The sequence below is a fragment of the Podarcis tiliguerta genome (genome assembly GCF_965153285.1).
Source record: "Podarcis tiliguerta genome assembly, chromosome: 8".
NCBI lineage: Eukaryota > Metazoa > Chordata > Lepidosauria > Squamata > Lacertidae > Podarcis > Podarcis tiliguerta.
In genome coordinates this window covers 80,549,728-80,576,997 of record NC_139541.1, presented here as the reverse complement: position 1 = coordinate 80,576,997, position 27,270 = coordinate 80,549,728, and the positions used below count along the sequence as shown (strand labels likewise).

The 27,270-nt window shown below is 46.2% G+C and overlaps 1 protein-coding gene across 10 annotated transcripts; it reads right to left on the bottom strand.

Annotated features, from left to right (window-relative positions):
* On the bottom strand, window positions 1–27,270 carry LOC310684775 (uncharacterized protein). 10 transcript variants are annotated; one of them, XR_014514812.1, is made up of 9 exons: window positions 19,692–19,932; window positions 17,955–18,005; window positions 15,806–15,833; window positions 15,294–15,324; window positions 12,954–13,011; window positions 9,926–9,963; window positions 3,738–3,857; window positions 2,859–2,889; window positions 137–263 (listed from the first exon to the last, which is right to left on the bottom strand). XR_014514812.1 is itself a non-coding variant. In XM_083456354.1 (8 exons), exons 2-8 carry the CDS (start codon window positions 18,003–18,005, stop codon window positions 102–104), a joined length of 399 nt encoding a protein of 132 aa, XP_083312480.1. In that variant the 5' UTR covers window positions 26,993–27,270; the 3' UTR covers window positions 6–101. The 10 variants fall into 10 exon arrangements, 9 of the variants coding, with proteins under 9 accessions (XP_083312482.1, XP_083312479.1, XP_083312480.1 ...); XM_083456354.1 differs by lacking the exons at window positions 3,738–3,857; window positions 19,692–19,932 and adding an exon at window positions 26,993–27,270 and having other exon boundaries at window positions 6–263; XM_083456355.1 differs by lacking the exons at window positions 3,738–3,857; window positions 19,692–19,932 and adding an exon at window positions 25,807–26,043 and having other exon boundaries at window positions 6–263.

The window sequence follows — 27,270 nt, the reverse complement described above, 5'->3', positions numbered from 1 at the left end:
AGAGGATTCAAACTGGACAGGGATCGGGGGGTGGGGGCAGCGAGCTCTGCTTCCAGTCGGGCAAACTGTCCATGCCACCTTTAGAAGGGTAGCCTCACACGTCAGAACTTCAGAGCCCCCCTTCCTAATCCAAAAATCGCAAACAGAAGACAAGAGTTTATTCCAGAAGCTTCTGTTTGCACCCCGCAGTGGCAAAGAGCTGGGGTTGATCTCTCCGCTGGCTCTGACCTCGTCACAGGCTCAGTGGCTCGGTGTTTTCTCGTCTGAGGAGAAACGAAAAGGAAAGGAGTGATTAGCCCCCATCCGTGCTAATTAAGATGCAGCAACCGCTTTCAATTCCCCACGGTTTAATCTGCAAAGGCCAGACTGCAAGATCCCTGCCTCTGGGCCTCGCTGATGAGGTCCGAAGGATAGCAGAGCAAGACATTTGGCACCAGCTGGGATGAAGGAATTGCTGGGAGGAGGCTTACAAGGCGCCATCCAACCGCCTTAGGGACTCCGGATTTGTGTAGGGTCTACTCCTGAGCCTTTTCTTTTCCCAAAGGATGGATGGTGGCTAACAGTAGGAGTCTTGGTTGACCACAAACTTGACATGAGCCAACAGTGTGACGCGGCAGCTAAAAAAGCCAATGCAATTCTGGGCTGCATCAATAGGAGTATAGCATCTAGATCAAGGGAAGTAATAGTGCCACTGTATTCTGCTCTGGTCAGACCTCACCTGGAGTACTGTGTCCAGTTCTGGGCACCACAGTTCAAGAAGGACACTGACAAACTGGAACGTGTCCAGAGGAGGGCAACCAAAATGGTCAAAGGCCTGGAAACGATGCCTTATGAGGAACGGCTAAGGGAGCTGGGCATGTTTAGCCTGGAGAAGAGGAGGTTAAGGGGTGATATGATAGCCATGTTCAAACATATAAAAGGATGTCACCTAGAGGAGGGAGAAAGGTTGTTTTCTGCTGCTCCAGAGAAGCGGACACGGAGCAATGGATCCAAACTACAAGAAAGAAGATTCCACCTAAACATTAGGAAGAACTTCCTGACAGTAAGAGCTGTTCGAGAGTGGAATTTGCTGCCAAGGAGTGTGGTGGAGTCTCCTTCTTTGGAGGTCTTTAAGCAGAGGCTTGACAACCATATGTCAGGAGTGCTCTGATGGTGTTTCCTGCTTGGCAGGGGGTTGGACTCGATGGCCCTTGTGGTCTCTTCCAACTCTTCTATGATTCTATGATTCTAGGTTGAGGTTGAATCCTGACAAGACAGAAGTACTGTTTTGGGGGGACAGGGAGCGGGTGGGTGTGGGGGACTCCCTGGTCCTGAATGGGGCAACTGTGCCCCTGAAGGACCAGGTACGCAGCCTGGGAGTCATTTTGGACTCACAGCTGTCCATGGAGGCGCAGGTCAATTCTGTGCCCAGGGCAGCTGTCTACCAGCTCCATGTGGTACGCAGGATGAGACCCTACCTGCCCGCAGACTGTCTCGCCAGAGTGGTGCATGCTCTAGTTATCTCCCGCTTGGACTACTGCAATGCGCTCTACATGGGGCTACTTTTGAAGGTGACCTGGAAACTACAACTAATCTAGAATGCGGCAGCTAGACTGGTGATTGGGGGCGGCCGCAAGGCAGCAGAGACCTCTCCCACAACAAGCGAACCCGGTTCACCAGATTACGAGTTCACCGCTCTTAACCACTACACCACACTGCAAGCAAGGGAACTCTTATGAGAAACAGAATCTGTGTCCCAGGCAAAGCTGTTCTCAAAGTCAGACCTTTAACAACAACAACAACAACAACAACAATAACAACAATTTATTTGTACCCCGCCCATCTGGCTGGGTTTCCCCAGCCACTCTGGGCGGCTTCCACAGAGACAAAAAATACACTAAAATGTCACACATTAAAAACTTCCCTAAACAGGGCTGCCTTCAGATGTCTTTTAAAGATAAGATAGCTGCTTATTTCCTTCACATCTGAAGGGAGGGTGTTCCACAGGGTGGGCGCCACTACCGAGAAGGCCCTCTGTCTGGTTCCCTGTAACCTCACTTCTCGCAGGGAGGCCCTCGGTGCTGGATCTCAGTGTCCGGGCTGAACGATGGGGGTGGAGACGCTCCTTCAGGTATACAGGACCAAGGCCGTTTAGGGCTTTAAAGGTCAACACCAACACTTTGAATTGTGCTAAATTTGAATTTAAAGCACATTCTGAGCACATTATTTCCCTCAGAGAATTCTGGGCCCTGTAGTTTAGCCTTCACACTGTTACAATCACTAAGGAATCCCTCGCCACAAATGTGCTAGGATCACGTGCAGGGTGATCCAGGAAAGGGAAAAACACTGGTTTGGGACAGGAAGAAGAGATTTGAGAATAGGGGAAGTCCAGCTACAACAGAAAGTGCCTTACTTATAAAACGTAGGTTTTATTTATTTTCATCTTTAAACTGTTTTCAACTTTAAGCGCGGTGGCACTGAGATATATCTTTGCACTGGAGTGTACAACGTAACGACAGTTTACATGAAACAGAGGTTAAACAACAATTAGAAATAAAAATAGAAATTCAACAGAAACAGAACAGAAATTAAACAGCAAACATTTCTGAATGTGTTAACAACATTGCGTCAAGGTGTGTATACCAAAATTATTACGGTTGCTATTGATATGAAATGATGTCTATTACTATGTGTTCCTTAGACTGGTGGCTGGTATTTTGGATCAGTAGCGATTAGAATTTATAGGAAAGGGGAAAGGAAAAATAAGATGTGCCTCACGAACTCCAAACCATGCTCCAGACTATAGGCACCATTTTACCATATGCCTCGTTATTTGTGTAATCGATAAAGTCACACCAGAAGGCATGAAACAACCTTACCTTTTGTTTTCCCCTTGGCAAGTACAGGAACCTGGGGGGGGGGGGAGGACATTTGGAGAGAACAGAAGTCAGCTGCAAAACTAGGGCCAGAGTAGAGGTGCAAATTTATTAGTACAGTGGTGCCCCGCAAGACGAATGCCTCGCAAGACGGAAAACCCACTAGACGAAAGGGTTTTCCGTTTTGGAGGTGCTTCGCAGAACAAATTTCCTATGGGACGAAAATGTCTTGCGAGTTCTTGCGATTTTTTTTCGCTCCCCACCCCCTTTTTCTAAGGCACTAAGCTGCTAATAGCCTTTTAGCAGCTAATCCGCTAATCCCTTAAGCCTTTAATAGCCGCTAAACCGCTAATAGCGCTAATCCGCTAATGGGGTTGCTTCGCAAGACGAAAAAACCGCTAAGACGAAAAAACTGCTAGACGAAGAGACTCGCGGAACGGATTCTTTTCGTCTTGCGAGGCACCACTGTACTAAACCCGATTCACCCAAGAGTTGCCACCTTTCTTCAGAAAAAATACAGGTCAGGTGGGGGGTTGTTTGTTTGTTTGTTTGTGGTGCTGTGGGTTAAACCACAGAGCCTAGGACTTGCCGATCAGAAGGTTGGCGGTTCGAATCCCTGCGACGGGGTGAGCTCCCGTTGCTCGGTCCCTGCTCCTGCCAACCTAACAGTTCGAAAGCACACCAGCGCAAGTAGATAAATAGGTACCGCTCCGGTGGGAAGGTAAACGGCTTCTGGTTCACCAGAAGCGGCTTAGTCATGCTGGCCACGTGACCTGGAAGCCAGTAAAGCGAGATGAGCGCCGCAACCCCAGAGTTGACCACGACTGGACCTAACAGTCAGGGGTCCCTTTACCTTTACCTTTGTTTGTTTATTATTATTACCTTGTGCTGAAATGACTCCAGAGCATAGCAATCCCTCGCGACAGGCAGGAAAGGAGGGAAGGAGATGCTCAATGTCAGTAGTAATTTGGGGACAGGCTGGTCCCATTGAGGATGTCCTGCCTCAGATTACAGACGCTTCAGGTTACAGACTTCACTAACCCAGAAATAGTACCTCGGGTTAAGAACTTTGCTTTAGGATGAGAACAGAAATTGTGCGGCGGTGGTGCAGTGGCAGCGAGAGGCCCAGTTAGCTAAAGTGGTGCTTCGGGTTAAGAACAGTTTCAGGTTAAGAACGGACCTCCGGAACAAATTAAGTTCTTAACCCAAGGTACCACTGTATACCCCAAGAAGGAAAATGTGGGCAGTGTCAGGCTGGTTAAGAAGGGGTTCAAAGGGGGGCAAGAGTTTGTGTGGGGACAGGACCCACATATCTGGTCCGGGAAATGAGGGTTAAACATGGATAATAATAATAATAATAATAATAATAATAATAATAATAATTTTTTATTTATACTCCACCCTCCCCGGCCAGAGCTGGGCTCAGAGCGGCTAACACTAATAAAATCACAGTAAAAACATAATAGGGGGGAAAGGGGGGGGGACCAATTTAAAATACAGGTTAAAATGCAATTTAAAATGCAGCCTCATTTTAAAGTAGCTGATAAATCAAGACCATAAGGGGAGGGAAACATAAGGTTCAGACTGAGTCCAAGCCAAAGGCCAGGCAGAACAGCTCTGTCTTGCAGGCCCTGCGGAAAGATGTCAAGTCCCGCAGGGCCCTGGTCTCTTGTGACAGAGCGTTCCACCATGTCGGGGCCAGTACTGAAAAGGCCCTGGCCCTAGTTGAGACCAATCTAACCACCTTGCGACCTGGGACCTTCAAAATGTTGTCATTTGCGGACCTTAAGGTCCTCCACAGGGCATACCAGGAGAGGCGGTCCCGTAGGTATGAGGGTCCTAGGCCACATAGGGCTTTAAAGGTCAAAACCAGCACCTTAAACCTGACCCTGTGCTCCACTGGGAGCCAGTGCAGTTGGTATAGCCAGGATGTAGGGAGGGGGGAGGGAGAGAGAGGCTTTATGTCAGAGGGGACAGAACCGAGTTATCTGCGATGCAATCGGTCAGTTAGCTAAGAATTTTTATTTATATACTTGATTGGAGGGGGGCACGGGTGTAGCCAGGGGAGGGCAGGGAGGGGCAGCTGCCCCCCCAATCAATAAAAATACATAGTGTTACCGGAAAAATCCGAGGGCTCCCTTGGACAAAAAGTAAAGACACCAACCAGAGTAAATTGGAGCAAATCACCAGCCTGTAGGCTTGGCCTTTATTGAACTGTTGCAACAGGGTGTTCCCCTCACTCGCAGGAGAGAGGAAAGACACAGAAAAATGGTGCGCAAGACCTTATAAAAACTTTTGAAATTCCCATCCTCTAGGTCAGGCCCACCCCCAGAAACATCATGCATACATTACAGAAAGGAGGGGTTGAGGGAGGGGTTGTGGTGGTAACCTGAGTGTCCTGTCACCTGGCTGGTTCCCTTCTACCCCTCCCCATGAGTCATTTTCTGAAGACAAAAGGTAGTCGCAGTTTCCTGCCCCCTGAGGGAAGATCTGATCATTGTCCTTTGTTCCAGTCCGTGCTGAATCCACTCCCATATGCAAGTTCTTTGTGATCTTGATTGTCTTCTGTCTGGGATCATCAGGGTTGGCATAGCAACTGGGCAGGGCTCCTGTGGATGTGCTGGGATGGTGAAGGGATTATGGCGCCCTGTATCAAACCTTCCCCATTTTGTAGTCTTTCCTTCATGGAGTAAAATAAAAGTGGAACAGTGCAAATCCGATGTATGGTTGATTTTCTATGAATTTATAACAGAAGTGTAGCGTATGTAATGTGTGAGTGTGTGTGTGTGTGTGAAGTTTGTACAAACTGAATGATGGGGGGGGGGGGGGTTCCTGCTACAATAGTAAACGGAGGTTCTGTCCCCCTTATCCAAATGAAAAGCCTGACCTCGCAAGAAAAATCCTAGCTATGCCCATGGGGTGAAAAAGCAAATGAGACCGAAAAGGAGTGGGGTGAGGCTGGAAGCGGGGGGGGTTGGGTTCTTACAGAGAAAGGGAAAATTGGGGAGGGGGGAGAATAAGAATGCCGCAAGGAAGGGGTTAGAATCATAGAATCATAGAGTTGGAAGAGACCACAAGGGCCATCGAGTCCAGGAAACACCATCAGAGCACTCCTGACATATGGTTGTCAAGCCTCTGCTTAAAGACCTCCAGAGAAGGAGACTCCACCACACTCCTTGGCAGCAAATTCCACTGTCAAACAGCTCTTACTGTCAGGAAGTTCTTCCTAATGTTTAGGTGGAATCTTCTTTCTTGTAGTTTGGATCCATTGCTCCGTGTCCGCTTCTCTGGAGCAGCAGAAAACAACCTTTCTCCCTCTTTCTCCCTCTTCTATGTGACATCCTTTTATATATTTGAACATGGCTATCATATCACCCCTTAACCTCCTCTTCTCCAGGTTAAACATGCCCAGCTCCCTTAGCCGTTCCTCATAAGGCATCGTTTCCAGGCCTTTGACCATTTTGGTTGCCCTCCTCTGGACATGTTCCAGTTTGTCAGTGTCCTTCTTGAACTGTGGTGCCCAGAACTGGACACAGTACTCCAGGTGAGGTCTGACCACAGCAGAGTGCAGTGGCACTATTACTTCCTCTGGCTGGGAAACCAGAGGTGTAAGGAGAAGGAGAGAACTGCACCTGTCAGGGAGAACTTGGGAGATATGTTTTCTTGCGGGCGGAGGGACTGCCCCATAGATCAGGGGTCAGCAAACTTTTTCAGCCATGGGCCAGTCTACCATCACTCAGACCATGTGGGGGGCCGGACTATACTTTGAAAAAAGAATGAACGAATTCCTATGCCCCACAAATAACCCAGAGATGCATTTTAAATAAAAGGGCACATTCTACTCGTGTAAAAACACACTGATTCCCGGACTGTCTGAGGGCAGGATTGAGGAGGCGATTAGGCCGGATCCGCCCCCCCCCAGGCCTAATAATAATAATAATAATAATAATAATAATAATAATAATATATTATTTATACCCCGCCCATCTGGCTGGGTCCCCCCAGCCACTCTGGGCGGCTTCCAATAAAACACTAAAATACAATAACCTATTAGTTTGTTAAGCGCGCTGAGAGTTGTTACGAGACTCTGATTACCGTTCCCAGAGTGGTTTCCCAATGAATCCCTTTTCGCGGGGAAATCTGGGGGATTTTAGCTCTCTGAGGAGAACAAGTGCCCCCAGGCAGTTCGCAGCACCCTTAACGAACTACACTTCCCAGAATTCTTCAGGGAAGAAGCCATGGCGGTTTATCGTGATATGATACCAGGGGGGCCAACTTGAATAAAATATGGGGGGGGGGGGTAGATAAACAGTCATGAAATTAAAAGACGCCTGCTTCTTGGGAGAAAAGCAATGACAAACCTAGACAACATCTTAAAAAGCAGAGACATCACCTTGCCAACAAAGGTCCGTATAGTTAAAGCCATGGTTTTCCCAGTAGTGATTTATGGAAGTGAGAGCTGGACCTTAAAGAAGGCTGATCGCAAAAGAATGGATGCTTTTGAATTCTGGTGCTGGAAACAACAACAAAAGATAAGCCACAGCCCACATAATTGATCGCATTACACCGGTGCCTTTTTTCTGGGGGGACGCGGGGGTACACATAACCCCTAAACATTTTGTGAATCTAAGTTTGGTTTCTGTGTATGGTAACACTTTAAATGGGTCCTTCAATAGAATCTCGTGGGCATCTTTTCTTGTCGGTCTTTGTGTTGGCTCCCAAATTATGAAACTCCTGTTTACAGTGACAGACTTTGGGCTTTTAAAATTTCAGCAACGCCCTGTGCGGCTCTGCTGCTTCTGTGAATGCACACCTCTTGATCCTGGTCAGTTAAGGCATTTTGTTTTCTGCGGGGTGGGGTGTGGGACACACAAAAGCACACACACTCTGCTGCTTTCACTAAATGTACAGTGGTGCCCCGCAAGACGAATGCCTCGCAAGACGGAAAACCCGCTAGACGAAAGGGTTTTCCGTTTTGGAGGTGCTTCGCAGGACGAATTTGCTATGGGCTTGCTTCGCAAGACGAAAATGCCTTGCGATTCCTGGGTTTTTTCCCCTCCCACCCTTTTTCCCAAGCCCCTAAACCACTTAACAGCTGATTGCTAAGCCGCTTAACAGCTGATCGCTAAGCCGCTTAACAGCTGATCTAAGCCGCTAATAGCCTTTTAGCAGCTAATCCGCTAATCCCTTAAGCCTTTAATAGCCGCTAATAGCCTTTTAGCAGCTAATCCGCTAATCCCTTAAGCCTTTAATAGCCGCTAATAGCCGCTAAACCGCTACTAGCACTAATAGCGCTAATCCGCTAATGGGCTTGCTTCGTAAGACAAAAAAACCCGCAAGACGAAGAGACTCGCGGAACGGGTTCTTTTCGTCTTGCGAGGCACCACTGTATACTGTTCTGTTCTGGCAGGAACGGATTTCCTTTTCTTAAATATTAATAATTGCAACAGTTTTATCTGTTTTGATACGTTATATTGTTATAACCTGTCCTGGGCCCTTATATGGTGGAGAGTGGATAAGGAATATTTTGAACTGCGCTGCCACATTTCAAAAAGTGGAAAAGTTGCGGAGCTTTCTTTTGCAAAATCTTTACCCCCCTCCCCTCCCACCGCAAAAAAATGAAGTTTTGGAGCTATTTTTAAAGGAAATTGCCAAAAAACAAAACAAAAAAACCCCACCCCAACAGTTTGATATGGGCTGCCATGCTCCTGGGTTTTCCCGGACATCATTTTCAACGGGCGAATGTCCGGGATATTCCGGACATACGGTAGCCCTATTTTAAATGGAAAACTAAATCTACTCCTGGCGCAGAAACGCCCTCTCCATCCCTGAATTGAAGCTATAAATAAGTTCCATTTTGTTTTGATAGTCACTAGGCAACTGCCTCTCACTCCAGGGACATTCTCTCTCTCTCTCTCTCTCTCCCTCTCTCTCTCCATCCCCTCAGCATCTGCTAACCCAAGGAGTGCATAAGGAAAATCACTGAACCGTGGGCGCCTCTTCGTTTCCTTCTCCTTGGAAATGCGAGTTGTATTTGAGGTCCAGATGCCAGGTTGTATTAGATCTCAAAATCAAGTCTGTTTTCCCTGCCCTGCCCCTGTGTGTGTGTGTGTGTGTGTATGTGTGTGTGTGTGTGTGTGTGGTGCGTATGTGCACACACACACACACACACGTGGGGGATTTGAAGGGCCGGGGTTCCCAAATGATTTTTGAAATGTCACAGGTAAAAAAAAAGAAAAAAGAATTCGAAAATAAAACATTTCCTTCGCGTGCTACCAGTTCCGGAACATTCTCCCGTGCAAACACACAAATGCGCACCAGAACAAAATTAAGGGGAACGATGATGTGCATGCGATTCAGGCATGGATCGTGGCCTATCACACAGATTTTGCTTTGAGCCCTTTACAGTGGTACCTCGGGTTAAGAACTTAATTCGTTCCGGAGGTCCGTTATTAACCTGAAACTGTTCTTAACCTGAAGCACCACTTTAGTTAATGGGGCCTTCTGCTGCTGCTGCGCCGCCGGAACACGATTTCTGTTCTCATCCTGAAGCAAAGTTCTTAACCTGAGGTACTATTTCTTGGTTAGCGGAGTCTGTAACCTGAAGCGTCTGTAACCTGAAGCGTATGTAACCTGAGGTACCACTGTATTTAATAAACCGTTTGCAATTTAAAACCCAGCCCACCCAAAAGGCTTGAGCAAACATTTCGAATGAAACCCCAAATTATCTTATTCATTATTGCATATGTTTGTTTATGTTAAATAAATTTATTAAATTTTTACCCCGCCTTTCCACCAAAAGGCCCAGCAAGGTCTACACGGGTCTCCCCCTCCCCATTTTATCCCAACGACAACCCTGTGAGGTAGATTAGATTAGATTAGGTTAGCAGAGAGCAACTGGCTCAACGTCACTCAGTGATTCCTGGTCTCCTCACATCCTAGCCCCAAGTTCACAGCATATGAGAAAACAGTCTTTTAAAAGAGTCATTTCAGACCAGGTTGCTTAAAAGGAAAGGGAGGTGAGGGGGTTGAAAACGCAGCCTCAAGCCAAGGACTCGCGATTGACTTACGTACACAGCTGCTCTTCCAGAACATAAATATCGTCTTGCTGTAAAGAAGGAGAGAAAGAGTTGATCATAAAAACGGCCGCTAAGTGTAGTCAATGCTTGTAGAAGCCAAATCACTCCAGAGAGTGAAATATTTAAAGGTTTGTATTGAGGCAGGTCCACACCCAAGATTTCCGGGCCACCGTTTATTATTTTAGACCATTTTAGACCTCAAAAAATATTCCAATATTGGCGGAAATGACTGGCAGAATCCGAGACCAGGGAGAAGAGTCGGTGGAAGAAGATTGGAAAAAATTCAAAGTATATTTACAGAAATATTGCAAAATTAATGAATGTTAGAAGAATGCTGGAATGAAGTTATATGGTTTTAGCAGAAATGTTATAAAGAATTAAGCAAAAACTGATTGTTAATGGGACAAAGTGGAATATTTAAAGTTAGATTGTGTTAAGATAGCAATTATAGAACAAAAAATTGAGAAAGATGGAAAGGATTTGCTGAAATAGCTAATTGAACTAGAATACAAAAAAGGGAGGTGTGAGGAGGTCGATGAAATAAGTAAATGAAAGGTAAAGATATGGAAATATTAGATGTGTTTTAAAATGTTTTTCTTTTTCTTTTTTTGTTGTTTTGTTGTTTTGCTGTATTGTTCTTTGTTTTTCTTTTTATTTTCAATGTATTGTCTTAAAATTTTTATTGTTTCTTTTTTCTTTTTTCTGTAACTATTAAACCTCTAATAAATATATTTTTTTTAAAAAAAATATTCCATGGTGAGATGGAATACAACTACAGGGGTACCTCAGGTTATGAACTTAATTCGTTCTAGAGGTCCGTTCTTAATCTGAAACTGTTCTTAACCTGAGGCACCACTTTAGCTAATGGGGCCTCCCGCCACCGCCGTCGCGTGATTTCTGTTCTCATCCTGAGGTAAAGTTCTGAACCCTAGGTATTGCTACTGGGTTAGCGGAGTCTGTAACCCAAAGTGTTTGTAACCCGAGGTAACACTGTATCTGCAACACCACACGGGTTTTGAACCTGTGTTTTGCTGGACTACATTGGAAGCAGGGGCGTCAACTATGGAAGCAGAAGGGGCTTTGGGTCCCGAAATATTGGTGCTCGGGGGTCTCTGGAAGTACTCTACGAGGAGTTGCCTTCAGGCCCCAGGCCCGTTGGCAGACCAACTCCACGTTGCAAAGATGTCTGCAAACATGACATGACGGATGGCAACATCAACCTTGCCGTGTAGGAATCCCTTGCAGACAGTCAGGTTGTGCATCCATTAGGTAAAGGTAAAGGGAACCCTGACCATTAGGTCCAGTCGTGGCCGACTCTGGGGTTGCGGCGCTCATCTCGCTTTATTGGCCGAGGGAGCCGGCGTACAGCTTCCGGGTCATGTGGCCAGCATGACTAAGTTGCTTCTGGCGAACCAGAGCAGCGCACAGAAACGCCGTTTACCTTCCCGCCGGAGCAGTACCTATTTATCTACTTGATGTGCTTTTGAACTGCTAGGTTGGCAGGAGCGGGGACTGAGCTCACCCTGTCGCGGGGATTCGAACCACCGACCTTCTGATCGGCAAGTCCTAGGCTCTGTGGTTCAACCCACAGCGCCACCTGCGTGCCCTACCATTACAGAACAACAAACCCCTGTGTTGCAAACTTAACACAACAAACAATACAAGCAACACGATGACCAGTATACTAGATAGCACTGCAATTCTTATTGCATAATACAGTGGTGCCTCGCAAGACGAAAAGAATTCGTTCCGCGAGTCTCTTCGTCTAGCGGTTTTTTCGTCTTGCGAAGCAAGCCCATTAGCGGATTAGCGCTATTAGCGGTTTAGCGGCTATTAGCGGCTATTAAAGGCTTAAGGGATTAGCGGATTAGCTGCTAAAAGGCTATTAGCAGTTTAGTGCCTTAGAAAAAGGGGGTGGGGAGTGAAAAAATAATCGCAGGAACTCGCAAGACTTTTTCGTCTTGCGAAGCAAGCCCATAGGAAATTTGTTCTGTGAAGCACCTCCAAAACGGAAAACCCTTTCGTCTAGCGGGTTTTCCGTCTTGCGAGGCATTCGTCTTGCGGGGCACCACTGTATACATGTTTTAGTACAACAAAAACAAACTGTACACTTGTAAATTCTCTAATATATTTGAAATCAAATGAACACACACCTGTCAATCTTTGAAAGTCCGTAAAAGTATAATAAGTCTATGGCTGAAGCAAAGTAATAGATGCTATCCTGTGGGCTAAGCGGTAAAACGTTTTAGGCGTTCAGGGAAGTAGTAAGTGAATAACAACGTAGGACAGTGATCCCAGATAATCTGACTGTTTCACTGGTCATAAGGATATGTAGCCACTCATATCCTTATGACCACTGCTCCTTGTGCATTTTTCTAATCTATGGGTTGTGCTGAAGAAGATTCCAGCGAAACAGTCAGATTACTGGCAGCAGCCTATCTGAATTTCAGGCAGGGGGGTTGGGCCCTTGTTATGTCCTGAGTTGAATCGGATCCAAAAGGCAGCAGTCTGAATGGTCCTAGAACAATAGGATCCAAAAGGCAGCAGTCTGATTGGTCCTAGAACAATAGGATTCAGATTGCAGCAGTCTGATTGGTCCTAGAACAATGCAGCAGTATGATTGGTCCGCAGGAGCCACCCAATCTAGCTCCAGGTGGAAGTGAATCCGCAACCTGATTGGCCTACAGGAGAATCCCAGAATTAGCCAGTCACGTGGGGCCCATTGTGTAAATAATGTATATAAAGCAGACATTTTGGGGGAACTTCCATTCCTCACTACTATGAGCTGAATAAAGAGCATGAAATCCACACTTGACTCCGAGTATATTTCACATGCACATGCTTGCCTTAGAACGCCACCCAGGGATTTATTTCTGTTCTTCGCTGCTGCCAGCGGGGATGAGGCCACGGGTCATATTTCTGCCTGTTCCCTTCTGTGTCTTTGGTTGGCCTCCCTCCCCGCCTGGCATAAAGATCCCAGGGTCCTGTGTGAAGAATGGCAGTGCCAGGGACGACTCACCAGAGATTCCTGAAGCTCCTTCAGCTGTTGAACTTTCTTCTTGATCTTGTCGTTGTCTCTGAAAGTCAAGGAAGGGCGGGGGTTTCGGATGAGTGGGTGGGCAAAAGGCAGCATTTTTCCTGGCCGTATTCAAGGGCATACGAGAACGTTAGGTTTCCACCTTTCAAATTGATCTGAAGCACTTGGGCACCTCCTACGCCAGACATTCATCCTGGTCTGCTTGCGCCAACTTCACAAGGAAGTCACCGTATTTTTCGCTCTCTAAGACGCACCAGACCACCAGACGCACTTAGTTTTTGGAGGAGGAAAACAAGAAAAAAAATATTCTGAATCTCAGAAGCCAGAACAGCAAGAGGGATCGCTGCGCAGTGAAAGCAGCGATCCCTCTTGCTGTTCTGGCTTCTGGGATAGCTGCGCAGCCTGCATTCGCTCCATAAGACACACACACAATTCCCCTTACTTTTTATGAGGGGAAAAGTGAGTCTTATAGAGCAAAAAATACAGTATATTCTATCTGGTTTTTCTTGAGCATTTGTTCCGATTTGTTGACGGGGCGGTTACACCACAAGGAACAATTGCTCCACATCTACCTTGACTTGTTTGTGGAGTGTTTACAGGGCACCCCTCTTTTTGGCCGTTTGTTCATCCCACACTTTCCAATTCGTTTCCCCATCAATCCCTTCTTCTTTCTTTCTTAACGTCATTTAAAAAAGAAGTGGATTTGTTGTGCTAGAGCGCTTTAACTTAATCTAAGCAGACTAGCATGTGACTGAATTACTCCTGCAAATAAATGATAGATTGGAAGTGCCTATAAAACAGCAAACTACTAATAATACTAATAATGCTAATAATAGATTTTTTTGTGGTCTGGAAATTGATGGGCAATGCACTGAAAAGTCTGATAAGCACATTTACAGGAAGATATGCAAATATCCCACAAGCCAGTCAGGATAAATGCAAGACAAACACTCCATGTTTTCACTGGCTGGCAGCAGGGTTAAAGAGGTGTGAGTTCAGATCATTGATCCATCAAGCTTGATACTGCCCTCACTGGCTGGCAGTGGCTCTCCGAGGATTTAGGCAGGACTCTTCAGGATAAAGGGATGCGGGTGGCGCTGTGGGTTAAACCACAGAGCCTAGGGCTTGCCAATCATAAGGTCGACGGTTCGAATCCCCGCGACGGGGTGAGCTCCCATTGCTCGGTCCCTGCTCCTGCCAACCTAGCAGTTCGAAAGCACGTCAAAGTGCAAGTAGATAAATAGGTACCACTCTGGCGGGAAGCTAAACGGCGTTTCTGTGTGCTGCTCTGGTTCGCCAGAAGTGGCTTAGTCATGCTGGCCACATGACCCGGAAGCTGTACGCCGGCTCCCTTGGCCAATAAAGCCAGATGAGCGCCGCAACCCCAGAGTCGGTCACGACTGGACCTAATGGTCAGGGGTCCCTTTACCTTTACCTTTATTTTCAGGATAAAAGCAAATGCTCTACCACTGAAGCACAATTCCTCCTATTCCTTCCCCCACCCCACTTCTTTTAAAAGAATTATCCAAGGCCTTTAATGGGTGGGTGCTATTTTCCTTGACCTGCTTACAGATGGCAAAAGAGCAGCCGACACTCACATTTAGGATTAACACCGTCGCCTGAAAGTTCATCCCTAACCACTTTCAATCTTTTGACTAGAAAAGCGACATGTTAATATTTTCAATAAACATATGTATGGTTCCCCACCCTTAAAGTGCATTTGTAGAGCATATAAGTTTGAATTTTTAAATATATGCATATTTTATTGGGCTGTTTTTTTTATTTTGATTATATATATTGTGGCTTTTATGTTGATGCCTGAAATATACTCGGGAGTCGAGAGTGGATTTCATGCTCTTTATTCAGCTCATAGTGGTGAGGAGGAATGGAAGTTCCCCCAGAATGTCTGCTTTATATACGTTATTTACACAATAGGCCCCACGTGATTGGCTAATTCCGGGATTCTCCTGTAGGCCAATCAGGTTGCGGATTCACTTCCACCTGGAGCTGGACTGAGTGGCTCCTGTGGACCAATCAGACTGCTGCATTCTGAATCCTATTGTTCTAGGACCAATCAGACTGCTGCATTTTGGATCCTATTGTTCTAGGACCAATCAGACTGCTGCATTTTGGATCCTATTGTTCTAGGACCAATCAGACTGCTGCATTCTGGGTCCTATTGTTCTAGGACCAATCAGACTGCTGCATTCTGGATCCTATTGTTCTAGGACCAGTCAGACTGCTGCATTTTGGATCCTATTCAACTCAGTACATAACAATGCCCCACATCAATAAACAAGCAAATACGTAAATCAGAAATACCTAAGTAAGATTTCTTCTGTTGACTTGAAAACTGAAGGAGAGAAAGGAAAGATAGTAAAAAAAAAGGCAAATTCTCCTAAGACAAGATTGGTGACTAATAACTAAGAATCTGTCTGGAGCAAGCGGCTCTCCCAATATTGCTGGACTACAGCTCCCATCATTCCCTTGACCACTGACCAGGGGCTGATGGGAGTTGGAGTCCCAACAGCATCAGTGGGTGGGATGCTCCCGTTTCCCACTAAATCCAGAGCTAGTTTGGAATGAACTGAGTTGGGAGAATCCTAGCAAATAACTTCAAGTTAAGTCCGGCCCTGGATGACTTGTTGAGAAGGGGGAGGACCTGGTCAGGACGCTCAGCTGGTGAACCAAACCTCTCCATGGGTTTTGTGGGAAAGACGCCACTGCAGGACCAACGCGTCTTTTCATGTCTGGTCCTCAAAACAAGTCGGTCCCATCCCTGCCCATCCGGTTTTTTTCCCACCGCAGCCCTGCAGGGAAGCAAAACGTCTCACCTTCATTTTCCTCCCTTAGCCTTGAATTCTGCAAAGGTCGGGAGAAGAGGAACTTGGTTAGTAGACAGTGATAATGTGGGATGTAATCCATTGCTACAGTCAAGTCCAACATTCCTTATTTCCCTAGCGTGGAGGCAGTGGCGTAACGTGGGGGGTGCAGGGGGGCCGGCCGCACCGGGCGCAACATCTGGGGGGGTGGTGCTCGCACTCGCAGCTCTCTGCCCCTACCTGGCTCACTCACTCTCTCTCACTGCAGTGCTGGCTGTGCGGATCCGATCCGAGCCGCCGGGTCGCCGCCCACTGTGGAGGGGAGGGTGCCAGGCATGCGGTGCGGAGAGAGAGCGAGGGACTATCTGGGGGAGGGACAGTGCAGCGGGGGGGGGGCCCCGCAAATTACTTGCCTTGCCCCGGGTGCTGACAACCCACGCTACGCCACTGCGTGGAGGTGGAGCCAGAGAGCCAATGATGGGCAAAACCACCCTGAGTGAATGGAGGTGTAAGTAAGAAAGCAGGTTGGTTGGTGTTTCCTCTTCATCGCGATGGACCAGCCTCCCCTGGACACAGCGACCCAGGAATAATAATAGTAATAGTAATAATAATTTATCATTTATACCCTGCCCATCTCAGCCACTCTGGGTGGCTCCCAACAGAGTAATAATAATAATAATAATAATAATGTGATAAAACATCAAACATTAAAAACTTCCTTAAACACTGCTGCCTTCAGGTGTCTTCTAGAAGCCAGATAGTTGTTTATTTCCTTGACATCTGACGGGAGGGCGTTCCACAGGAGGGGCGCCACCACTGAGAAGGCCCTCTGCCTTGTTCCCTATAACTTCACTTCTCGCAGGGAGGCAACCTCCAGAAGGCCCTCGGAGCTGGACCTCAGTGTCCGGGCTGAACGGTGGGGGTGGAGACGCTCCTTCAGGTATACTGGGTCTTTGAGGCCATTTAGGGCTTTCAAGGTCAGCACCAACACTTTGAATTGTGCTCGGAAACCTACTGGGAGCCAATGTAGGTCTTTCAGGACGGTGTCATATGGTCTGGGTGGCTGCTCCCATGAGGAACAACCAAAGAGGTGCTGCCCCAGCAGGGCTGCCAACTTGAATGAAGTATTGTGGGGGGCCCAGGTAAGCTCCGCAGTGCATAATCGATCACATGACGCACAGACACTATTTTAATAGGGCTGCCCATCCACTTTGCGGGCCCCCGGGCCCCTCAAATATTTTATTTTGGGGGCTGAAGCCCCTATGGCCCCTGGGATGTGGCTCCTATGTGCCCCAGTGGCAGAAAGTGACAGGAAGCAATGTCTCTGCCATAAGCAGACTTGTACCAAGTCTGACTGTTTCTCCACCTGGCTCAGTACAGTGGTACCTCAGGTTAAGTACTTAATTCGTTCCGGAGGTCCGTTCTTAACCTGAAACTGTTCTTAACCTGAAGCACCACTTTAGCTAATGGGACCTCCTGCTGCCGCCGCGCCGCAGGAGCACAATTTCTGTTCTCATCCTGAAGCAAAGTTCTTAACCTGAGGTACTATATCTGGGTTAGCTGAGTCTGTAACCTGAAGCGTATGTAACCAGAGGTACTGTATTGTCTCTACAGATCTCTGGGGTTACAGTCTGGCTTCTCTCCCAGCTTTGCCTAGAGATGCTGCCAGGATGAGACCTGTGACATTCTGCTTGCAAAGCAAATGTTCCACTGCTAAGCTATAGATCTGCCACTCATGGTATGCCAAGAGGACCCTTAAAGGTAAAGGGACCCCTGACCATTAGGTCCAGTCGTGGCCGACTCCGGGGTTGCAGCGCTCATCTTGCTTTACTGGCCAAGGGAGCCGGCGTACAGCTTCCGGGTCATGTGGCCAGCATGACTAAGCCGCTTTTGGCGAACCAGAGCAGCACATGGAAACGCCGTTTACCTTCCCGCTGGAGCGGTACCTATTTATCTACTTGCACTTTGACGTGCTTTCGAACTGCTAGGTTGGCAGAAGCAGGGACCGAGCAACGGGAAATCACCCCGTCGTGGGGATTTGAACCACCGACCTTCTGATCGGCAAGTCCTAGCCTCTGTGGTTTAACCCACAGCGCCACCTGCGTCCCTTAAGGCCCCTTATCTCTCCCCTTGTCCCTCTGAGCTGTTTTACGGTGCTCACCATCTGCCGCAAGTTTGCGTTGGCCTTCTGAAGCGATCTGATCTTTTCCATCTGTAGGAAAATTGAAAAAAAATAAACAATGAACAGGAGAGGAAACATGAGAACCCATAACACCCTTCTCAAATATATATATATATTCTTTGCTGTAATAAATTTGTTTCCAGATTTCCCTTCAAAACGTGCAGCTGATAAAGCTGACATTGAATACCCTCAATTATTCCTTGAATGCTCAAGCTTTTGCTGAAACCTGATGTCCATATTTAGCGTCCTTTTATATATGACTGTATGTGGCTATTGGCATCCCTTGGCATTTGCCTGGATTTGATGGATGACGCTGAATAACATATATGCAGCAGTCTTTGCTTCCGTAAAATTGAGGGGGGGGGGGCGTTGCTATTGGGTTGTTCTTGTTTTTATTTTGGTTATGTATTTTGTGATTTTATATTGTGATTTTATCCTGTGAACTGCCCTGAGACCTGTGGGTATAGGGCAACAACAACAACAACAAACCACAAATAATAATAATAATAATAATAATAATAATAATAATAATAATATTTAAAATGGCTATCATATCTCCTCTCATGCTTAGGTTGTATATAAAGGAATAAAAATAAAATGTAAATAAATAAAAGCCTGTAGCCTCAGGTCGCCACAGTTTCCGCTGACCTTCCTCCAAGGAAACTGGACTCTGGGTGAGTGTTCAAACCCCTGGAGATATCTCACTGGTCAGAGACTGGGGTGGCGTGCAACGTTATGTTCTTGTGGTCATCACGAATCACCCCAATTGCACATTAAAAAGGATGTCCAGAAAGGACTTAGAAGGCTGAGAAGCTTGAAGGAGCGTCTCCCCCCCCCCTCATCATTCTGCCCGGACGCTGAGGTCCAGCACCGAGGACCTTCTGGCGGTTCCCTCACTGCAAGAAGCAAAGCCACAGGGAACCAGGCAGAGGGCCTTCTCGGTGGTGGCGCCCGCCCTGTGGAACACCCTCCCACCAGATGTCAAAAGAGAAAAACAACTACCTGACATTTAGAAGACATCTGAAGGCAGCCCTCTACAGGGAAGTTTTTAATGTGTGACATTGTAATGTATTTTTAATCTTTCTTGGAAGCCGCCCAGAGTGGCTGGGGAAGCCCAGCCAGATGGGCGGGTACAAATAATACATTATTATTATTATTATTATTATTATTATTATTCAGCATCTTAAAAAGCAGAGACATCACCTTGCCAACAAAGGTCCATATAGTTAAAGCTATGGTTTTCCCAGTAGTGATTTATGAAAGTGAGAGCTGGACCATAAAGAAGGCTGATCGTCGAAGAATTGATGCTTTTGAATTATGGTGCTGGAGGAGACTCTTGAGAGTCCCAAGGACTGCAAGAAGATCAGACCTCTCCATTTTGAAGGAAATCAGCCCTGAGTGCTCACTGGAAGGACAGATCCTGAAGCTGAGGCTCCAAGACTTTGGCCACCTCACGAGAAGAGAAGACTCCCTGGAAAAGACCCTGATGTTGGGAAAGATGGAGGGCACAAGGAGAAGGGGATGACAGAGGACGAGATGGTTGGACAGTGTTCTGGAAGCTACCAGCATGAGTTTGACCAAACTGCGGGAGGCAGTGGAAGACAGGAGTGCCTGGCGTGCTCTGGTCCAGGGGGTCACGAAGAGTCGGACATGACTAAACAACTAAACAACAGCAACATTATTATTATTATTATTATTATTCCGAAGGATGCTCACCAGGTTCTGATTCCTCTGTTCCAGTAAAAGAAGCCTTCTCCCTCGCTCCGCCATGGTGGGCAGCTACATGCAGAAAGCACCGTGAGCAAAGGATGCCACGCTCCCATAAGACGGCCCAGTTTTTCTCCTCTCAACCTACAGCCACAATCTGGGCTGGTCTTGGGAGTTCCTCACTAAGCGGGTGCCTGTTGCCCTCAGCACTCAGTGCCCCTCCATCTTGCCTTGTGACGGTGCCCGTGATGTCATAGGAGACTTGAGGGTTTATTTTTGACAAATAACTTGAGGGTTTATTTTTGACTGTATTCTGCTCTGGTCAGACCTCACCTGGAGTACTGTGTCCAGTTCTGGGCACCACAGTTCAAGAAGGACACTGACAAACTGGAACGTGTCCAGAGGAGGGCAACCAAAATGGTCAAAGGCCTGGAAACGATGCCTTATGAGGAACGGCTAAGGGAGCTGGGCATGTTTAGCCTGGAGAAGAGGAGGTTAAGGGGTGATATGATAGCCATGTTCAAATATATAAAAGGATGTCACCTAGAGGAGGGAGAAAGGTTGTTTTCTGCTGCTCCAGAGAAGCGGACACGGAGCAATGGATCCAAACTACAAGAAAGAAGATTCCACCTAAACATTAGGAAGAACTTCCTGACAGTAAGAGCTGTTCAACAGTGGAATTTGCTGCCAAGGAGTGTGGTGGAGTCTCCTTCTTTGGAGGTCTTTAAGCAGAGGCTTGACAACCATATGTCAGGAGTGCTCTGATGGTGTTTCCTGCTTGGCAGGGGGTTGGACTCGATGGCCCTTGTGGTCTCTTCCAACTCTATGATTCTATGAAATATAACATCCTACGGGGACATGGCTTTTGGGTACCTTCAGAGGCAGGGGAGAAGAAGGACCGATGGTCTCTGTGCAGCTTAAGTGCACAACTGAATGTTTTGGCACTTGCCTGCTAAACCAGATGTGAGGAAACCTTTCTAGTGCCCGGGGAACATTGATATGGACGGGCTTTTCCTGCAAGGAAAAGAACGGCGATTTTTACCGCATGTGGTGGTCATGTAACAAAATAAAAGAGTTTTGGGAATCGATCTATAATGAGCTAAAAAAATGTTTAAATATACTTTTCCAAAAATGCTAGAAGAATTTCTGCTAGGTTTGGTGGGAGAAGATATTAAGAAGACAGACCAAAGATTATATCTGTATGCAACAACTGCAGCTAGAGTTTTGATAGCCCAAAAGTGGAAGTTACAGGAGATTCCGACTGTAAGGGAATGGCAGATAAAGCTGGTTGAATACGCTGAAATGGCAAAATTGACACACAGAATTCGCAGTCAGGAGACGACGAAGTACCAAAAAGAATGGAGTAAATTTATGGTTTATATAAGTGAGAACTGTAGAAATATGAAAACGTTGGCAGGGTTGAATTAAATCTTATGTCACGGAGTAATTTTTAACCAATGAAACTGTGAATTATAGATTGGAATAAGAAAACTTGCGGAAGGGAAGGACGGAAGTCAACGGCTCTATGGAGCATAAAGTAGGATATATGTAATAAGACTTAATGTTTTTGTTGGTTGGTGTTGGTGTTCTTAAATCTCAATAAAAAGCATTTGGGGGAAAAAAGATAGGGATGGGCTTTTCCTCCATTGTTGACATCCATCCTCCATGGATCAGCCTGATTCTTTTTCGAAGTTGGTAGCCACTGCTTTTTTCCTGTGGGAGAGAGTTCCGCAGTTTAACTACATGAAGATGTGCTTTCTTTTATCTGCCCCAAATCTTCTGACATTCAGTTTCGCTGGGTTTCTCACGAGTTCTGGTCTTACGAAAGAGGGAGAAAACGTTTTCTCTGCCCAATTTTCCCGTGCCCTGCACAATCTCACAAATTTCTTACCGTATCGCCTCTTACGCACCTTTTCTCTCTGTGAAAAAGTCCCAAATGCTGCAATCTTTCCTCATAGGAGAGCCTCAAAAAAGTATTGACCGTTTTGGTTGCCCTTTTTCGTACCTTTTCAAAACTCTACGACATCCTTTTCCTCACGGTGAGGTGACCTCGCCAATTAATCTTGAGATGCCCGAGATATGTCTTGAGAAATTCTGGTTAAACGCCTTCTCAATTTCTCCCCCCGCAATTGCGACATTGCTGGTATTCACCCAGATTCATATATATTTCAAAAAATATATTTTAGTGATACACTGGGTTTCGAATTTGGGAACAGTTTCGAAACCTGCCTCAAGTACACACACACACACACACACATTTATATATATACACACACACACATACACATTTTAATTATATTTTTAACATATCATTTCCAACAGTCATTTAACATAACTTCTTATCTTATACAATATTTTAGACTTCCGTCAACAACCCCTGAAGATTTTCCGTTCTTTATCACTTATTCTGCATTTCTCAATTTCTCTATTACTTTTAATTATCATTAACTAATAATTCTCTTCATAGTCATCTTTGCAATATTTCATATAATCCTCCTTACAGAACTTCTCGCAGTCCTACTAGTGTAATCTGTTGGTTACAATTGCTTTTCAAATATTTACTGAAGTCTTCTAAGAATCTCTGGTTCCGCAGGTTTCGAATCCTCCCCGTTAGTTTATCCAATTCTGCATAGTCCATTAATTTCATTTGCCGTTCTTCTTTCGTCGGTAATTCTTCTTGCTTCCGTTTTTGTGCCAATTGTATTCTTGCGGCCGAAAACCTGCCTCAAGACTTTTGCCTGTCCTGAATCCTTGCAGACAGCTAACCCCTTCCGTCCCAAATTATTCGCCCCCCTGGTTCCCCATCCATCTCCTAGTCCAAGAATGGAGTGGGGAGGGAGATTGCAAAAAGGCCAAGAGAGGGCAGAGGCCTTGTTTACCTAGGCCAGAAAGATGCCACCACCTCCATCGCCATGGCAACCACTATGGCCTGCGGTGTGTGGCTGATGCTCGTAGCCATAGGAATGGGGCAGCGGGGGGAGAGATGTATAGGATTTGGGTGTGGGATCCCAGGCAGAGTAAATGGAGGGCGAGACCCTGTCATGGGAAAGGGAGAAGGAAGGAGGAGGATTGAAATGATGAAGGGGAAAAAGAGGACTTAGACGTTCTCACAGCCTCCAACATTTTCCCGATGAAAATAGGGACGTCCTATTCCATAATCATAACCATAATATTAACAATAATTTTATTATTTATACCCCAGCCATCTCACTGGGTTGCCCCAGCCACTCTGAGTGGCTTCCAACATATATAAAAACATAATAAAACATTAAACGTTAAAAACGTCAATCTATAGGGCTGCTTTCAGATGTCTTCTAAATGTTTAATAATAATAATAATAATAATAATAATAATAATAATAATAATAATTAGAAACCAAGAATACACTAAAATATCACACGTTAAAAACTTCCCTGAACAGGGCTGCCTTCAGATGCCTTCTAAAAGTCAGATAGTTGTTTATTTCCTTGATATCTGGTGGGAGGGCGTTCCGCAGGGTGGGCGCCACTACCGAGAAGGCCCTCTGCCTGGTTCCCTGTAGCTTTGCTTCTCTCAATGAGGGAACCGCCAGAAGGCCCTCAGTGCTGGATCTCAGCGTCCGGGCAGAACGATGGAGGTGGAGATGCTCCTTCAGGTATACTGGGCCTTTGAGGCGGTTTAGGGCTTTAAAGGTCAGTACCAACACTTTGAATTGTGCTCAGAAACGTACTGGGAGCCAATGTAGGTCTTTCAAGACCGGTGTTATATGGTCTCGGCGGCTGCTCCCTGTCACCAGTCTAGCTGCCGCATTCTGGATTAGTTGTAGTTTCCGGGTCACCTTCAAAGGTAGCCCCACGTAGAGCGCATTGCAGTAGTCCAAGCAGGAGATAACTAGAGCATGCACCACTCTAGTGAGACAGTCCGCGGGCAGGTAGGGTCTCATCCTGCGTACCAGATGGAGCTGATAAACAGCTGCCCTGGACACAGATTTGACCTGTGCCTCCATGGACAGCTGTGAGTCCAAAATGACTCCCAGGCTGCGCACCTGGTCCTTCAGGGGCACAGCTACCCCATTCAGGACCAGGGAATCCTCCACACCCGCCCGCCTCCTGTCCCCAAAAAACAGTACTTCTGTCTTGTCAGGATTCAACCTCAATCTGTTAGCCGCCATCCAGGTTGTATAGTTACTGTTATGTACTGAAGTTCTCACCCTGGGCCAGCAGGGGGATACTGTAGGTAGTTTTCACTCAGGTCCACATATGCAAATAAGGAATTGGAAGTGACGTTCAGTGGTTGGCTAGTTACAGAAAGTTGTTACTGTTGCGTTGTAGTGGAGCTCTATATAAGCAGGTTGGCTGAACACTTCAGTTCTGTTCTGGCCTGTGAATAAACAAGAGCTGTTTGAAGAATCGCTGTGGCGTCTGATATGTTCACCCACAACTTAACAGTTACTTTTCTCTTTAGCAGGACATTCTGGGATCAAATCAGAAACTGGGATGGTTTCTGTAAATCCGGGACTGTCTCTGGAAAATAGGAACACTTGGAGGTTTTGTGTTCTCATTTTTCTTTCTTTTTTTAAATAAAAATTTATTAAATATTTTGTGCTTATAAAAGAGAAACAGAAAAAGAAAAACAATACACAAATTCAACAAACAATACATCAACAACAGAAGAATAAAAAAAGAAAAAATACAATACAACAATACAACATAAGAAAAAGAAATACAAAAACACAAATCCAAATTTTTGTATCCAGATCTTTCATTAGCTTATTTCCTTGACTTCCTCACACCTCCCTTTTTTGTATTCTGGTTCAAATTATCTGGTTCAACAAATCCTTTCCCTCTTCTTCAATTTAGTCTATAATTTATCATAACATAATTTAATTTTCAATTTCCCAATTTAACACATTAACACTTAATGTTCATATAATTCTTAATAACACTTCTGCTAAAACTTTATAATTTCATTCCAATATTCATCTAACATTCATTAATTTTACAATGTTTTTGTAGATAAGCTTTAAATTTTTCCCAATCTTCTTCCATCATCGACTCTTCTCCCTGGTCTCGGATTCTGCCAGTCATTTCCGCCATTTCCATATAGTCCATCAATTTCATCTGCCATTCTTCCCTGTGTTCTCATTTTTCGAACTGAGTCTGAATTATTGGGACTCAGGTTTGCAAGCCGCACCCTATAAGTGTCTAGGAAGCCACATTTTTCTGCCGCTGAGAGGCTCCGGGGTGATGAAGAGGCAGTCAGCGCATGCTCAGAAAAGCTCTCAGTTTCCTGAAAAAGTGTGGATTTGTTCAAAACCGGGGCAGCCTAGGGTGTTGGGCCAAGACGGAGGAGACGGAGGCTCGAATTCCCACAAAGCCAGGAAGCTGGCTTTGAGCCAGTCACACAAGGCTCTGGTTGTGAGGTTAAAAGCAGGGGAGAATTAGGTCAGCTGCCCTGAGCTCCTTGTAGGAAGTCCAGGAAGTCAACGTAATATTCCTCCAAGAAGTTCAGAACTCCATATATTGGGGATGGGGGTGGATTTTCCTTTCCCACTCCCTCACAACCAATGATGCAATTATAGGAACATAAGGAAGGTATTTGAAGGACGCAGGTGGAGCTGTGGGTTAAACCACAGAGCCTAGGGCTTGCCGATCAGAAGGTTGGTGGTTCGAATCCCTGCAACGGGGTGAGCTCCCATTGCTTGGTCCCTGCTCCTGCTAACCTAGCAGTTCGAAAGCACGTCAAAGTGCAAGTAGATAAATAGGTACCACTCCAGTGGGAAGGTAAACGGCGTTTCCGTGCGCTGCTCTGGTTCACCAGAAGCGGCTTAGTCATGCTGGCTGTACACTGGCTCCCTCAGCCAATAAAGCAAGATGAGCACCGCAACCCCAGAGTCGGTCACAACTGTACCTATTGGTCAGGGGTCCCTTTACCTTTAAGGAAGGTATTTAAAGTGCATCACTATGTGTGTTTTAAAGCGCATTGTGTGTTTTAAATGTGCTTTATACAACTCACATTTAAAGTGCAGGCTTCCCCCCAAAGAATCCCGGGCACCGCAGTTTACCCCTCGCAGAGTTACAATTCTCAGCACGCGTAAAACTACAGTTCCCAGGATTCTCAGAGGGACGTCATGTGCACTTTGTACCTATGGTATGTGTAACGCAGCAAATCGGGCCACTGGTCATCTAGTTCAGTCTTGTCAATACTGACCGGAAGTGGTTCTCCTGGGCTTCAGACAGTATATCCCTAGCAAACTATGGCAAGTTCTTAAAGAAATGGGAGTGCCTGATCACCTCATCTGCCTCCTGAGAAATCTCTATGTGGGACAAGAAGCTACAGTTAGAACTGGATATGGAACAACTGATTGGTTCAAAATTGGGAAAGGAGTACGACAAGGCTGTATATTGTCTCGCTGCTTATTTAACTTATATGCAGAATTCATCATGCAAAAGGCTGGGCTGGATGAATCCCAAGCTGGAATTAAGATCGCCGGAAGAAATATCAGCAACCTCAGATATGCAGATGACACAACATTGATGGCAGAAAGTGAGGAGGAATTAAAGAACCTTTTAATGGGGGTGAAAGAGGAGAGTGCAAAATATGGTCTGAAGCTCAACATCAAAAAAACGAAGATCATGGCCACTGGGCCCATCACCTCCTGGCAAATAAAAGGGGAAGAAATGGAGGCAGTGAGAGATTTTACTTTCTTGGGCTCCATGATCACCGCAGATGGTGACAGCAGCCATGAAATTAAAAGACGCCTGCTTTTTGGGAGAAAAGCAATGACAAACCTAGACAGCGTCTTAAAAAGTAGAGACATCACCTTGCCAACAAAGGTCCGTATAGTTAAAGCTATGGTTTTCCCAGTAGTGATGTATGGAAGTGAAAGCTGGACTATAAAGAAGGCTAATCGCCAAAGAATTGATGTTTTTGAATTATGGTGCTGGAGGAGACTCTTGAGAGTCCCATGGACTGCAAGAAGATCAAACCTCTCCATTCTTAGGGAAATCAGCCCTGAGTGCTCACTGGAAGGACAGATCCTGAAGCTGAGGCTTCAATACTTTGGCCACCTCATGAGAAGAGAAAGCTCCCTGGAAAAGACCCTGAAGTTGGGAAAGATGGAGGGCACAAGGAGAAGGGGACGAAAGAGGACGAGATGGTGGGACAGTGTTCTCGAAGCTGCCAGCATGAGTCTGACCAAACTGCGGGAGGCAGTGGAAGACAGGAGTGCCTGGGGTGCTATGGGCCAGGGGGTGACGAAGAGTCGGACATGACTAAATGACTAAACAACAACAACACCAGGAGTCGCTGGCAGGATTCAAACTCAGGACCTTTTGCACGCAAGGGAGGTGCTCTGTCGCTGAGCTGCTGTCCTTCCCCAGCCTGGGGAGGTCTTTGGGGAGACATCCAGGCCTTCGACTCCGAAAGATGAGCAGGAACGTCCCCTGCGAAACCACCGTGAGCAGAATCTCAAATCACCGAAGCCCATCGACAACGCTTTTCTCAGGGCAGGGCAGGGTGAAAAGCAGAGGAGCTGTGTCAGAAAAAGAAGCTGGCAACCCTAGCTGCTTAACGGAGCCCCAGCTCTGAAGCTACATCGCATCACCTG

Excerpts from the sequence above, each read along its gene's own strand:
- LOC310684775 (XM_083456351.1), bottom strand. The coding sequence starts at position 19,745 with ATGGCGGAGCGAGGGAGAAGGCTTCTTTTACTGGAACAGAGGAATCAG. Across the intron at positions 15,325-15,805 it reads GCTAAGGGAGGAAAATGAAG|TTTTCAAGTCAACAGAAGAA; the intron begins GTGAGACGTTTT and ends TCTCTCCTTCAG. Across the intron at positions 13,012-15,293 it reads ACAGAAGAAATCTTACTTAG|AGACAACGACAAGATCAAGA; the intron begins GTATTTCTGATT and ends CTTGACTTTCAG.